General features: G+C 38.7%; 1 protein-coding gene and 1 long non-coding RNA gene across 7 annotated transcripts; one reads left to right on the top strand and one right to left on the bottom strand.

The window, feature by feature from the left end:
• Positions 1 to 498: 498 nt before the first annotated feature.
• Positions 499 to 4,981, bottom strand: LOC140781989 (PWWP domain-containing protein 1). Its single transcript, XM_073128302.1, has 2 exons — positions 4,220 to 4,981; positions 499 to 2,823 (listed from the first exon to the last, which is right to left on the bottom strand). Exons 1-2 carry the CDS (start codon positions 4,979 to 4,981, stop codon positions 499 to 501), a joined length of 3,087 nt encoding a protein of 1,028 aa, XP_072984403.1.
• Positions 4,982 to 5,996: 1,015 nt separating this feature from the next.
• LOC140780873 (uncharacterized) lies at positions 5,997 to 15,330 on the top strand. Of its 6 annotated transcripts, none has more exons than XR_012107589.1 (10): positions 5,997 to 6,185; positions 8,870 to 9,017; positions 9,581 to 9,638; positions 10,442 to 11,599; positions 11,713 to 11,927; positions 12,054 to 12,115; positions 12,240 to 12,552; positions 12,775 to 12,906; positions 14,271 to 14,525; positions 14,621 to 15,330. It is a non-coding gene; the product is annotated as an uncharacterized lncRNA (long non-coding RNA). The 6 variants fall into 6 exon arrangements; XR_012107587.1 differs by adding an exon at positions 9,204 to 9,263 and having other exon boundaries at positions 12,054 to 12,552; XR_012107585.1 differs by having other exon boundaries at positions 12,054 to 12,552.
• Positions 15,331 to 15,701: the final 371 nt, after the last annotated feature.

Here is a 15,701-nt window from a genome sequence, read left to right as displayed (position 1 = left end):
AGCTTTGTTTAAAGCTCTGGTATCAAACTAGTTTTCAAAGGATACAGGTGGAAATTAGGAATATAGTCAGAATTATTGTATAACAATATAACATAAATGGTTGCAATGCAACCAGTTGAGCATAGACAGCTCTGAACCTAAACAAAGTTAGAAATTGTTGTATTGTAATAGACTTCCTTAACTGCAGAGCGTACCTTTTGGTCTGACACCCCTCTTGCACAAGTTAAAATTTTTAATGGAAATAACCTGAGGGAAACATTAAGATCCATCATATGTTCTAGCATTTATCAAATATTTGACATTACAAATTTGATCTCTAATTGGAGCCTATTGCACAGTCATCATTACGGGACCATAGCTACTCAAGTTCTAGCTTGACATATACCACATACTGTTTAATTTTACTGCAATGCCAGCATCAGCTATCACAAACTGTCATCAGAAATTATACAGTCCACACTGCTTCCTATGGGTCATTGACATGCTTAAAATAAACTTTCAAAGCTTATGATAAGGCATGTATCCGTAGCTGGATTTGATCCTTGTGACAATGTCATTGCATTTCATTAGAAGACTCAGCATCTGAGCTGAGATGTCAATAGTAGTTGCATCATTCTTGTTATCCCCAATGTTTGCCAATTGTTCGCTCTTGTCATGTTCATTTTCCAGTGAGAATGCCACTCGTGAGATTGCTACATCACTGCCGTTCACATTAGGGCTCATTGTATTAATCGGTTTTTTTAAAATAGATTTTAGTGGGACTGAATGCTGCTTCATTTCAAGTTGAACCAAAGATGAAGTACTCATCTGGTCGCAAGAATTGTCTCCACCTCCTTCAGTTCCAGGTTTGAATGGTTTTGCATCAACAAATGAGCAAGAGCTAGCTTGTGACCGACAAATCTCCTGTGGCTCCTTAGCAGATGAGTAGAACTCCTTCAGATAGCAAGTTTTCATCTGATTCAATGAATTGCAGCAACCTCCAGTTCGAGGTTCCAATGGCTGTGCATCAATAGACGTGCAAGAGAACGCTTGGTCTTGACAGATCATTGATGGCTCCTTTGCTGGTGAGTGACACTCTTTCAGGTAGCAAGTTGCTTTGTTTGAGCCAAAGGAGCCATTGGCACTAGCATGGTATAATGCAGTTTGTGCATGGGATTTGTACATGAACTTGATTTTGCAGGTATTGCTGTCCCAGTAAACTCGAGTTGCACCAACATCAAGTGGTCCGAATCGTGCAAATTTTGCCTTTAAGAATGAAACCGATGGCAGACTCGTGTTAGGGGGGAATTTCATGACCAGGGAAGTAGGATTGGCTGGCTCATGTGGTGTGGATATTTCATTCTTACTGATATCAACCTTGCTATGTTTTACTGAAGCAGTGGGGGTGAAGAGGTTGCATCTATCTCGTCTTCTCACTCTTTCCACGTTCTTTTCACCTTCTCCAGCCTTCTTTCTGCTAGCTAATTTCTTATAGTCAGTCATGCTCCTCTGGTTCTTTATTGATAACTCTTCCTTCTGATCTGGTTTTCTTCTCTTTCCAACATTTGCGTAGTCATTGGGCTTCACTGGCATTTTGGCAGAAGATTGTGCCCTTTTCCCTCTTTCTTCCTTACGAGAACCTTTCACATTGGCAGCACCTAGGGCTTGTGCTGATTCATTGGCTGTTGATCTTTCACCTGCATCAAACTTTGGCTTTTCAATATCATTGGCTTTCAGAAGAACCAGGCTTTCATTATAGACCAGAGATTGGAACTTACATAATGTATCAGAGACCAGGGAACGTATGTTCCACTCAGATCCAAAGAGTGGATCTGTGGTGGGGGCTGACAAGTCATTCACTAGCTGTGGCAGCTTGAGCTGGGTGGATCCTGGAACCTTTGTTTGTTGTGGAGAATGTGAATGACCAGCATTCCAAGCACCTGATAGTTTCGATCCTTTTGAATCTAAAAGCCTACTTCCTTTGTGATGTCCTTTATCGACTTTGGAACCTGTCATCTTTATTTTTCTTTTTGTTGCTTCCCTGCTACCTTCAAGCTCATTGAGTATATGATTGATAGACTGGCGCTTCAGACCTTTTTCCTTCTTGTTGACTTTATCATTAACCTCCGATGCTTCTTGATTGGTTCCTCCTGAATATTTCGCAATCGTACCAACTACATTGCTGACAGAGTCACCTTGCTCATTGAACTCTCGCTGTGAAACGTTTTCCTTCAACCTTTCACTGACAACCTTATCTCGTTGCAGAACATTTTCTGTTGTCCTTACATTGATAATCTTCCGTTCCGAAGATTTATTTCCTGAGCAGATTATAGTATCATCTACTACAGCTTCAACTGTATGACTCTCTAAATTCAAATTAGCTTCTGTTTTTGACTTCTTGCCAGTGTCAACCACGACAGTGGCGTCCAGGGAACCTGAAGAGAGAAAAGCTGGCAATGAGGAGGCTGTCTCCTGAGCTTTACGAGTTGCACTTTTGCTGGGACTGAGCTCCCCACTGACACAACTGGAGAGAATTTTGGGTTTCACTAATTGTCCTTGGAAATGTCTTTGGGTGGCATGGAGCTTCAGAGGTCTAGACTGACTGATGCTGGTAGCAGAGATGGTGGAAGAAATGGCGGCAGTCTTGTCCCGTAGTTTCACCAGCCGTCTCTTTTTCGCCGTAGCAGATGGGCTTGGCCCAGTTGTGTTGGGATGATCAAGTCGATCAGATAATGCCGGAGTACCCGTAAAAGTTGCTGCAATTGAGATGTAGACAAGAGTAGTCACACGCACCCATAAATTTGAATGCCAAGAATCTATAAATAATTGCGATAACAATTTAAGCTGCTAGATCGTTAATAAATGTTCAACTTGGAAATCATAACAGGGGAAATAGCAAAAAACTATGTTACGAAGATAAAGAGATTGTTTTGGGAAATCGTTATTTTAATCTAATGATGAAACTCATCTCTGCAAACTAGCGAAAGAAAAAGAAATTGGTTTGGGCGATACCTTTGCAACATCGCCATTGACAACATATAAAAGAGAAAGATTACTGGTGGCTCGAATTTATTTTAGGTATCAACACAAGGCTGAGTAATGGGTATGTAGGATGAGACCATATTCTCATATCTGCACGAACCATAACTCGTTGAAATAGAGAGAGATTATATTCTGAGCCACAACCGAAGTATAAGATTGGATACCTCAAATATGCCTCTCTAAGTGCACAAACCAGTGAATAGAATTTTTTTGATAATTTGTCAAATCTTAATTTAAATAAGTTAGCTTAAATTGGTATAGGTTAATATAGTAGTGATATAAAAATAATTATATTTAATGGTAAAAAAATAAAAATATTTTAGCAAATGATCAAATTATTTTTTATAGTGAATTGATGAGGAGACAAGAAATAAGAGGTAAAGAAGAGAGGGAAATAAGGATTCAGGGATAAAATGTTAATTATATTTTATTGATAAATATAAAATATCTCAGGAAAGAGGAGATGATAGAGAAGTAGGTATGATTAAACTAAGTTTAAACCAACTTTCTGTTACCTCTTACGATTCTAGAATAAAGTTATACTTATTCTTTATTCATTCAAATACATCATAAGTCATAACGCACCAGGTTAGAAATGATAGATGCCAATCGAGGGGGCGAGACGTTAAAGTGATATGGGCAGCTCGTATATGTAGAGAGAAGGGGGATATGCCCCAACCTTTCAGGGACGTTGTAATTATTTTTCACAAATCTGGTACTATGGCGGCCCGTTTAACTTGAGCAATCTCTAGACTCTCCACTGCTCTTTTTCTAGACAAAGAAAAGGCCCTAAATGTAGGATGGTGTTATTATTCTTGATATGCACTTATATTTAATACTATAATTAATCTTTAAACTGTTTAAGAACGATGACGTAAAGTATGGCTATGAATTGGCTCAAAGCCAACCCAGTGGCCCCACAACCTTTAGCCCTAAGAATAAGCGTGCGAACAACACCACCACCTCCTCCAGAATGGAACGAGACTGTGAGGATAACTGTAAGCATCGACGCGTGCATGCATGCACGCACATAAGAATCACAGAATTTATTAACATAAAGCATAAATTTTAATTAAACATCAAATAATCCATTAACCAAGCAAAAAATTTAAATTGTTAACTGGACAGATGTAGCTGTCAGTATACAATAATAAGCAACAAGTAGAATACCTATTCCCAGTAGTAGGCAAGTACCAACTTTCTCAGAAATACTAAAACGCATGTAGTACCAACCTCGCGGCGGCGGATGCTCCACTGGACCCACTTCATCGTCTCGCTTAGGCGGCCTCACCGGCTGCGCACCAAATGCTTGCGCATATGTCTCGTCGAATTCCTCATACACTTCTCTCCGGTACGCCATCAACATTGGAACCCCACTGATCCGATCAGAAACCCCCATCTCTGTCCTCGAAATCGCCAATCGCCTCAAGAAATCGACCAGATCCGTAGGGACAAAGCTGGCCCTGGCCTCCTCGATCTGTTTGACCGAGTAGACCGCCTCCGGCTCGTGCCCCGGCACCTCGACCGTATAACAACCGGGGATCGAGTGCGGTTTGGGGCTTATCCAAGATCGGCGGCAGAGACACGTCGCCCCTAGAGCGGCGCGGCGGCGGATCTCGTCGATAGCGTCGTTGACGGCGGCAGCGAAGACGGGAGAGGCGGGGGTTGGGGTCTGGCCCGAGAGATCGGCGAGGTTTGGGAGGAATGGGAGGAGAAGGTTGGCGTTTTGGGGATCGAACCAGCCATAGCTGTTGTCGCCGAAGAAGGCGACGAGGATGTGGTTGGGCTTCTTTGTCGCCATGACCGCGGGGGAGGCTAAGGCTTCGGGGAAGACTTGGCCGGGCCACCATGGATGGGACTTCACCTTGCCCCAAACCATCGTCCCGATCTCCAAGGTCATTGGAGGTTTCCTCGTCTTCTTCCATGGACGAGAGCTCAAGGAAACCATAGAAGTTGCCATGGAGAATAGAGATGGACGACAAAAACCCTAGAGAGAGAGAGATATAAAAGAAATGGGACGTGCTATAGCTGTGCTATTTATAGCAACAAGAGGATTCACACACAGTCCAGCGACGTCAGTCCGCAGAGTTTTAAAACCAACCGTCCGTTTACTCCACCAGAAGCAATCGGGTCCGTCCGTGGATTAGTTTAATTCCTCTCCCTGGTTTATCCAGTGACGTAGACGTTAGACGATAGCATCTACATTGATCGTGAGGCACAGGATACACACTTCGTAACGTAGGCGAAGTCCACGAGGATGGCTTGAACACTTGGCATCGCGACGGTTCATTTGTGCAGGAAGAGGTTGGTTGTCTTCATACGCCGGATGTATTTAAGACCCCTCCTAACGCCAATGGCAACAAGAATGTGACAGATGCCACTGACTGACGTGGCAGTATCTATTTAAGAGCACTCAAAACACCAATGGCAACAAGAATGTGTCAGATCCACTGACTGACGTGGCAATCATAACATTCCAAAAACACCACCCCAAAAAACAACTGTAACATGGTGCAATTTTCACGTTTCCATCTTTAACGTAATATTTCTTTTTAAAAAAAAAACACGAGCAATTCTGGCTCGGTTTGAGCTCTGTTCAAATTGAGCCGAGTTGGACTTGGCCTTCCGACACTTTCCTTTCTCGGCGATGATGTATATCCTGATTATAATGGAAATTTAATTATAATTTTACAATTATCCTCTTATAATTTAAATTTTAATATATTGCCAATTTCTTCCCACATAATTTTGGGTATTTATAATACAATAAAAATTTTTGGGTGCAATTTAAAATATTTATAAAGTTTTAGATAAGTACTTGAAAGAAAAAACGGAAAGCCTTAGTAGTGACAGTGAGGTTGGCCGTTATAATCTAAAATTTATATTTAAAATATATGAATTTTGTTAAAATAATATTAAATAAAAAAGGTATTTTTTTAACTATAAAAGAGACCCCCCCCTCCTCTCTTTTTTTCGCGTCAGAAACGGCTCTGAGGAGGAGCACCAACTCTTCTTCCTCCCCGTCTGATCCAACCGAGGCTGCCTGAAAGAGTGTTCCTCCTCCTTTTCACGCGTCAGGAACGGCTCTTCATCTCTTCCGGTCTCTCCATTAGCCTCGTCCCCGGTGGATCGCGTTCTCTTCTAGTATCGATTGCATAGTAAGGGTGGGTAGTTCCTCTTTATTTTTTTTTATTTTTCCTTTTTTTGTTCGATCTTTACAATAATTCTTTGCTTTTGGTCAACAGATGTGTTGAAATCGGTGTCGTCGATGAATTGTTTGCAAAATATTGTAGATCACCTCATAGGTAGCTAGCGGTCTCGGATATTTTGCAAACAAAAGATCGACAACACCGATTTGAAAAGATGTAGTGATCTCGTTGCTCTTTTATTATGGATCTAGCCATGAAGACGACGATCTCGATTGTTTGTGAGTCACACGGTAGTATGTTCCTGGTAGTTCGGAAGTTTCAGCTAGGTGGATTGTGCAAGAAATCTTGATCTAGCCATCTGAAGAGATTTACTTGAGAAGAATGGCGTCCTAGATCATGAGGTTTACGACATGCAACGATGTAGAGAGTTAAGATGTGCCGAGCCTTACTGATTTCACTGGAAATCCAGTTGGGACTTATTTTGCTTATGATCCATTATCTATAAATGGTATTTAGAAGTTGGCGGCGGATTACCGTTTGTCGTTACAATACGACAAATCCTAGTAATGATCAGATTGCATTGATCAGATAGTGTTATCCTTAGAAATAAGTGGTTGCTTTGGTAGTTTGGAAGGTTCAACTGTGCCGATCGTCCAAGAATTCTTGATCTAGAATCTGAAGAAATTTCTTTGAGACTATGGCGTCCTAGATCATGACGTTTGTGACATGCAAGATCTAGAGTGTAATAAGTATTGAGCATTACTTTACTGGGAATCCAATTGGGATTTCTTATGATCCATCATCTATAAATGTTATTTACATGTCATCCAGTTATTTATTAGTCCATGGATGACCGTTGGTCGTTGCAACACGACAAATTCTAGTAATAACTAGATTGCGAGAATCCTGATAACTAAGTGCTCTCATTTGAGAGACTATGGTAATAATGCTGATCAAGGAAGCATACAAAGAAGGAGGTTTGATTAAGGAACTTCCAGTAGGAGTTATTCAAGATAGTATTTAAATCATTTCCAAGAGTAAATTTAATAGAGATACATTACTAATTTTGAGAGTTCCCTCTCCAAGTGTAAATTTGTGAGTTGCAATTCAATTTTAGGTTTGGCATGCTCATCCTATGTTAAGGGTCATGTTACTACGTTGGGGACTTAGGATACAAAATAACTTAGGAGCATCAAATATGATCATTGGCATGCAAGCTGCTCGATCTTGAGCCCTTGACTCATTTGCAGCTAGTTCCAAGCTTGCATATTTATTAAATGAGCTGATTATGAGTTGGCTTGATATCAGAACGGGTTGCTCTGGTCTGAATGTGTCTCTAGCCCAAGCTGAGCTTGTGTGGTGGTTTCTGCACTTTTGAGCCAAGAGAGTCTTGGCTCAGCTCACTCGAGCTGACTTCTTTATGCCCCTAGTTCAATGACATAGACTTTGTTACCAAATTGGATTTTGAAATCTCGTAAGATCTTTGTCAGGAGATCTTGTTTGCATATAAGAAATAGAGAATAAGTTAGCAAGAAAATTCTTAAGATCTTAAGCCCTTATGTGTTCTACGTTATGCTTTAATTTCGGTTGGCCATGCATGCGCCATCCTACATAGTTTTTGAGACATTTAATAATTCTTCTATTAGAAATATGAACCTCCTATCATCATTTTTTTGAATGTAGTAAGGTTATGGTTGATTTGGTTTCAAAAGAGAAATGCTTTCCTATACCACATTATTTAATATGGTTGTACCCGCTCAAGAAACTTAGACAATGTGAGACCATTCTGTCTCCATATAGTTGTTAGTGCAATGAGAGCCACAACTTGGAGAGAGTTGAATACCTCCACTCGCTAATAATAACTTTCATATGGTAGCAGCTTCTTTCTATATTATGGTCCTTGGCTTTTGGCACAACCCAACAATTCTTCCTATTCTTTCTCAATTTTACTCCTTTTTTCTCTTTCATTATTGTTATTTTTTTCTTGTCTTATCTTTACTTTTTTATCTTACTTCTACATTTACTTTTTCTTAGTATCTTTTATAGTTCCTTCTTTTGTAGTTTCCGTTTTTGAAAATTCTTATTTTCTTCAATTTTGGGCTTGTATACGTGTTATTTGTGGTTTTTCACTATGGAACATCATGTGCTTTACTAAGCAATGCCAAGGATGGGTAGTGGCACCTTCATTGTGGTAATTAATTACTACTTTAACATCCCTAATCTTGTTTTGATGGTGTACCCATAATTGGTGAACTTATTTTGCTGATATTACTGTAAAAGTGGTAAAAATAACTTTTTCTCACCTTACTTGCACGAAGTTCTATAATTTTTTGACCAGTGATTGGATTTCTTTTTTCCTCTTCTTTTGCCTCAAATTGTTTTGCAGCTCACGAGTATTCTTCTTTGTAAGTGATGGGTTTCAATTTGAATGGATGTTTTATCTGTTCAGATGGAACATAACCTTAACCTTTATGAAAAAGATTACTTGTAATCTCCACTACAAATGACAAAAGCCTCTTTTGGCAGTTTAAACCAAGTAGTTAGTAGCCTTTTTTATAGTGCTTTCCTTTCTAACTCATATGTACACTTCTTCATCATGTAAGATAGCTTGCAAAAGTAACTTGATTAAAACGTTTACATTTTTGTCTTACTTTTACCTTATCCTTTTCTCTCTTTCTTTCTTTCTGAAAATTTTTCAGCAAGAAAGTATCTTGGATCATGAAGAATCTGCAACCCGATTGTTGGAAATAATTTGAAGAACTTCCTAAATGATCTCATTAAGGAAGAAAAGGAATAGAAGTTGTCATCATAAAGAAATGAGTGAAGAAGGAAAGCTTCTACTTGCAGGTACACTGAATCCCTGAAATTCTCATGATTGATAAAATAGATTGAATCTTTTGGACTAAGGATGGAGAGAGAGCTAGTTCGGCCAGTCATAGACTATCTTGATGACCTGTTACAATTAGTTTATTATCAACCAATTGGATCATTATAAGAATCTTATTTCCTTGTTTGCATGTGGACTCCCATCAGGTATTGTTGATCACACAATCACTAGGAGATTTCTTATGCATGACTTTAATCTCCCATCAGGTATTGTTGATCAGGAAGTTCCCTGCCTATTCAAATGATGAATACATATAGAGAATCAAATGTGCCAACAATTTCCTGAGAAAATAATCTCCTATTTGTGATACCATCATTTTAGAGAATACTATGAACAATTTCTGTACCTTTTCTTTTTTCCTTTTGCTGCCAAGCTTTTGTGGGTGTGTGCTCTGGTTACTACATTTTTAAATCATGAGGAATTGATTCTTCCAATCTTTTCTTTTTTTGCCTGTGCACAGATTTCTACATCCTATAGCCAATTGTATCAAATCTCAGCATCAAAGTCTCCATTTGTTTTGCAGATCTTGGACAACAAAAGAGAAGCTCTAAGTCTACCTCTGTGCGGACTGCAATTGATAGGTACTCATTCTGTATACAATTTTTATACTGAGACCACTATGCAAGCAATAGTGCCTCTAAATTTCACAGGCTGATTTAATTATTCAACCTGATCACAGCAGTAAAAGTTTGGTTTTGTTAGTTGTCTCATCATTTTTGCAGTGAATACCTGCTGATTAATGCAGAAACCAGATGGCATGAAATAGTGGTGGCATATTCACTAAGTTTTGTCCTTATCTTACTTTAAGATTTTCAATTTATGGTTATATGGTGTTTATAAACACTATGTCTAGTGACTATTATTGGTTGCATTAGACTACTGGGGGACTTGAAATAGAATCAATCAAGGATTAATTATTTTTGTTACTGTAGTTTCCTGTTATTATTTTAATTCCTTGTAGTTGACAAAAACAATGATGAAACCTGTTTATTATACATTTATCTTGAGCAAGCATCAAGTACCTTCCTTAGATTGAAATCAGCTTTGTGTAAAGCTCAGGCATCAAAGTAGTTATCAAAGGCCACAGTAGGAAATTAGGAATATAGTCAGAATTATTGTATAATATAGATGGTTGCAAACTTGCAATGCAACCAGTTGAGCATAGACAGCTCTGAACCTAAACAAGTTAGAAATTGTTGTATTGTAATAGACTTCCTTAACTGTAGAGCCTACCTTTTGGTTAGACACCCCTCCTGCACAAATTAAAATATCTAATGGAAATAACCTAAGGGAAACATTAAGATCCATCTTATATTCCAGCATTTATCATGTAGTTAACATTTCCAATACATTGTTTGATCTCTAATTGATGCCTATTTTGCAGAGTCATCATTACGGGACCATAACTACTCAAGTTTCAGCTTGACATATACTATGTACTGTTTAATTTTACTGCAGTGCCAGCATCAGCTATCACAAACTGTCACTATATGCTATACAGACCACATCGTATCCTCCAAGCGATTGACATGCTTAAAGTAAACTTTCAGAGATTATAATAAGGCATTTATCCATAGGTGGACTTGATTCTTGTGACAATATCATTGCATTTCATAAGAAGGCTCAACATCTGAGCTGAGATGTCATTGGTGCTCCTGCTCCCCTCAGCCATTTGCGGTGAAGGTGCAATCTTAGGCATATTTACCTCTTGAGAAGAGACTGGGTGATGTAGGCTCTATTGTTGCAGCTGAAAGAGAACCAATTCTGAGTTGTCGCTAACAGAAATTACAAGAGATAATGTTGCAATAGTAGTTGCAGCATTTTTGTTACCCCCAATGTTTGCCAATTGTTCACTCTTATCATGATCACTTCCTAGTGAAAATTTCACTCGTGAGATTGCTCTATCATTGCCATTCACAGTAGGGCTCATTGTCTGAATTGGTTTCTTTAAAATAGATTTTTGGGGGATTGATTGCTGCGGCATATCTGATTGAAGCAAAGATGAAATCCTTATCTAGCTCGGGGAATTGTCACTACTCCTTCAGTGCCAGGTTTGAATAGCTGCACATTGATAGATAAGGAAAAACTGAACTTACTGCTGACAAATATGTGGTGGCTCCTTAGCATATGAGTTGCACTTATTTAGATAGAAAGCCACTTTATTTGACCTAATGATTCCATCCATAAGAGGAGTCGTTGTCTATATTGGTTTCTTCAAAATAGATTTTAGTGGAACTGAATGCTGCTGCATTTCAAGTCGAACCAAAGATGAAGTTCTCATCTGGTTTCAAGAATTGTCTCCACCTTCTTCGTTTCTAGGTTTGAATGGTTGCACATTAATAAACGAGCAAGAGCAAGCTTGCTGCTGACAAATCTCTGGTAGCTCATTAGCAGATGAGTGGTGCTTCTTCAGATAGCAAGATCTCACTTGATACAATGAATTGCAGTGACCTCCTCCGGTTCCAGGTTCCAATGGCTGCGCATCATCAAACGGCAAGAGAATGCTTGGTTTCATGACAAATCATTGATGGCCCCTTTGCTGGTGAGTCACACTCTTTGGGTACAAGTCGCTTTGTTTAGCCAAAGAAGCCATTGGTATTAGCATAATATAATGCAGTTTGTGCTTGGGATTTGTACATGAACTTAACTTTGCAGGTATTGTTGTCCTAATAAACTTGAGTTTCGTCAACATCAAGTGGTCTGGATCGTGCAAACTTTGCCTTCAAGAATGAAACTGATGGCAGACTCGTGTTAGGGGGGAATTTCATGACCAAAGAAGTAGGATTGGCTGGCTAAGGTGGTGTGGATATTTCATTCTTCTTACTGATATCAACCTTCCTATGCTTTACTGAAGCAGTGGGGGTGAAGAGGTTGGATCTGTCTCCTTGTCTTGTTCTTTCCACATTCTTTTCACCTTCTCTAGCCTTCTACTAGCTAATTTCTTAACATCAGTCCTATTTTCTGGTTCATTATTGATAGCTCTTCCTTCCAATCAGGTTTTCTTCTCTCTCCAACATTTGCATGGTCATTGGGCTTCTCCGGCTTTTTGGCAGAAAAGGTGCCCTTTTCTCTCTTTCTTCTTTACTAGGACCTTTAGCATTGCCAGCACCTCGGTCTTGTGCTGATTCATTGGCCTGCGTCAAACTTGGCTTTTCAATATAATTGTCATTTGGAAGAACCAGGCTTTATTTATAGACTGGAGTTTGGAACTTACCGAATGTACCAGAGACCAAGGCACCTATGTTTTTCTCAAAGGGTGGATCTATTGTGGGGGCTGGCAAGTCATTCACTAGCTGTGACAGCATGAGGGGAGGATCCTGGAACCTTTGTTTTGTTCTGGAGAATATGACTAACAAGCATTCCAGACACCTGATAATTTCGATCCTTCTGAATCTACGAGCCTACTTCCTTTGTGATGTCCTTTTATCAACTTTGGAACCTGTTATCTCTAACCACCACATCAAAGGAGCAGTCCTCTGAAATGTCCGCTGGGAGGTAACATATTCATTGTGAATTAAGGTCACTTTGTCAACAAGAAACTCTCTCTGGAGGGAGATTTGGATTATGGGAAATGAGTAATAAATAAATATCTGTTTATACATTGCTAGATTAATTATTAACTTCAGAGCCACCTCTTGTTCATTTCATAATTTTCTCTACCTTTTTCCTTTCACTTTCCTTATACACATCTTTTAATTTTCTTTTTTTTTTCCTCAGAAATTTGCAGAGGACAACATCTTGGATGGTGGAGAAGCTTGAACTGCAAAGATTGGAGAACTTCCAACTTGCTCCAATTAAGGGGAAAGTTTATCTTGAAGGAGTGGATAAAGCAGGAAACTTTTTTGACGGGTAACTTAAATCTCTCAAATTCTCATGAATGTTATGATAAATGATTCTTCTGAGTTAGAATATAGGAATGAAGGGATACAAATCTGGCTCTTCCAATCTCAGCCTATCTTTATGACCTGTTACAGACTTATAGTTATTTAGTATAGATTTGGTCACCTAAATCAGCAATCAATTGCCTGTGGCTGTGGATCCCTCAAAGTCTTGTACTTTCATTAGACTTCTTTGGGTCTTATAGTTTAGAGGCTTATAGCTGCCTGATAAGGGACATGTTTCACTTTTGTGTATGAAAATAATATGACTATGACTTATCAAAGGGGGATCAATTGAACTTCCATGGTCAATTTTCCACACCATGCACGTGACTACCTTTCCATACATAGCGTTGGATTCTTCCAGAACACTGTATTAAATTAGCTCTGAATTTTGTATCCCTTTCGGCTGATACCTCTGACCCTCATATATTGTCTGGAAGCCAGGAAAAAAAATTTGACCACATTTTTTTCTGGCTACTTTTTTCTTCTCCTTGTTATGTGAACCCATGTTTATTCGGTGCATCATCTGCTTTATAGCCATGTTTGGTGCACAACCTCTGATAGAGGGTCCTACTTGATTGCATTGTGAACAATGTGTCAGCTATCGGTTTAACCAGTTTGGCACGCCTTGTTTGATATTCTGCCTCCAATTTTAACCCCAACCCTCCCTCTGGTTTCATTGCATCAAGAGAATTCATAGTTGTGCAGGTAGACACATAGTGTCCAGGCTTGTTTAGTTATTACTTATTATATCTAGGTGGGAGCACATGCCAATTCGTGCAATTTGAATGACATTCTTTCAGAACTGTCAGTGACCTGTAGCTCGATCGTTCTCAAAATTCAACCTCCTTTTTTTTTCCATTCACTTGATCCTTTGTTATTTTAATTGCTCATCTACTAGAATAAATTGTATCCTATTTATCTAGCAAAACGAGTTTCTTGTTAGGGTGTAGGTATTATTTAAAAAAAATTTATTCTAACTTACCAATTATGTTTGAGATATATACTCTTTACTACTAGGAAGTGACATCCATGTACCTTGTCTAATTTCAGACAATATAGTAATCCTCTAAAAATGTTTGTTGAAAGTAGACAAATTTAACTTACTCTTTCAATCGGTACCATTCTTTCCGCATTGTGAGGATTTGGTCTGCATGATTTGAATAATACAGAAATATTTATTAGTACATACCCACATGAATTATTAGCACAACAACTAAAATTTTCACCTCTTGTTCAGCTAATGATATTTTTGTTATATATCTTTTGCCTTTCATTTTCTCTCTTTCTTTTTGAAGTTTATTCAGCTATAAAGTATCTTGAATCGTGAAGGTACATCATCTCTGTTAAGGAGCTACCAGAACTTTGTTGATGTACATCCATTTAAACTTGAACCAAAAGATGTGAAAATAATTCTTGGAACCGGATGAGAACTGTTCGATTTGAAACGCAGCAGCATTCAGTCTTGCTAAAATCTATTTTGAAGAAACTAATGCAGACAACAACGCCTCCTGTGGATGGTATCATTATCAAATAAAGTGACATACTATCTGAATAAGTGCAACTCATATGCGAAGGAGCCACTAGGTATTTGTCAACAACTCGTTTGCTTTTGATTATCTATTAATTTGCATCTATTCAAACTTGGAACTGAATGGGGTAGTGATAATTTTCTGAACCAGATGAGGACTTCATCTTTGCTTCAATTAGATATGCCGCAGCAATCAATCCCCCCTAAAAATCTATTTTGAAGGCATCAATTCAGAAGATGAGCCCTACTGTGAATGGCAATGCTAGAGCATCTCAGGAGTGGAGTTTCTCACTGGGAAGTGATTATGGTAAGAGTGAACAATTGGTGAAACATTGGGGTTAACAAAAATGGTGCAACTGCTATTGAAACATTATTGCTTGCAATTCATATTAGCAACAACTCAGGATTGGTTCCCTCTCAATTACAACCACGGAGCCTACCTCACCCAGTCTTTTCTCAAAGGAAAATATGTCTAACATCCTGCCTTCACCGCAAATAGGTGAGTAGGAGCACCAATGACAACTCAACTCTGATGTTGAACTTTATTGTGAAATGCATTGATATTGTCACAAAATATCAAGTCCACATATGTATACATGTCTTATCATAATCTCTGGATGTATACTTTAAGCATGTCAATGGCCTTGAGAAAACACTGCGGTAGCATATGATGGCAGTTTGTGATAACTGATGTCGGCATTACAGTGAAATTAAACAATATGTTGTATATGTCAAGCTAGAACTTGAGTACTTATGGTCTTATAATGATGATTGCAAAATAGGCTCCAATTAGAGATCAAACAGTTTGTTGTTAATGTTAAATACTAGATAAATGCTGGAATATAAGACTGGATTTTAATATATCCCTTAGGTTATTTGTGTTAAATATTTTAATTTGTGCATGAGGGGCGTCTTAATTAGTTACCGCAGTTAAGCGAAACGGAAGTTTATTAAAGTAATGTGGCCAACTTCTATAGGTAGGGAGAAGGGATTTGGGGATATGCCCCAACCAGACTTCGATATTTACTCTCTCTCTCTCTCTCTCTCTCTCTCTCTCTCTCTCTCTGCTGCATTTCTTTTCCTGGAAAAAAAATAGTATATATGTAGGACAGTGATATCAATCATTGCATTGCATTGCAAAAACGCCAAAAACCGTTCATTTTCACAAAGACTTATTTTCATGTCATACCGACTCATTTATGAAAACTTTCGAAATACCTGTTTTCTTAGTA

The sequence above is a fragment of the Typha latifolia genome, chromosome 2, assembly GCF_019914945.1.
Source record: "Typha latifolia isolate L0001 chromosome 2, TyphaL0001v2, whole genome shotgun sequence".
NCBI classification, from domain to species: domain Eukaryota; kingdom Viridiplantae; phylum Streptophyta; class Magnoliopsida; order Poales; family Typhaceae; genus Typha; species Typha latifolia.
The sequence above is the reverse complement of the archived record's forward strand: the minus strand, read 5'-3'. Positions and strand labels throughout refer to the sequence as shown.

Coding starts and splice junctions, on each gene's coding strand:
- LOC140781989 (XM_073128302.1), bottom strand. CDS start 4,981: ATGGCAACTTCTATGGTTTCCTTGAGCTCTCGTCCATGGAAGAAGACG. Junction 2,824..4,219: donor GTTTTAGTATTTCTGAGAAA/GTTGGTACTTGC, acceptor ACGATCTAGCAG/CTTAAATTGTTATCGCAATT.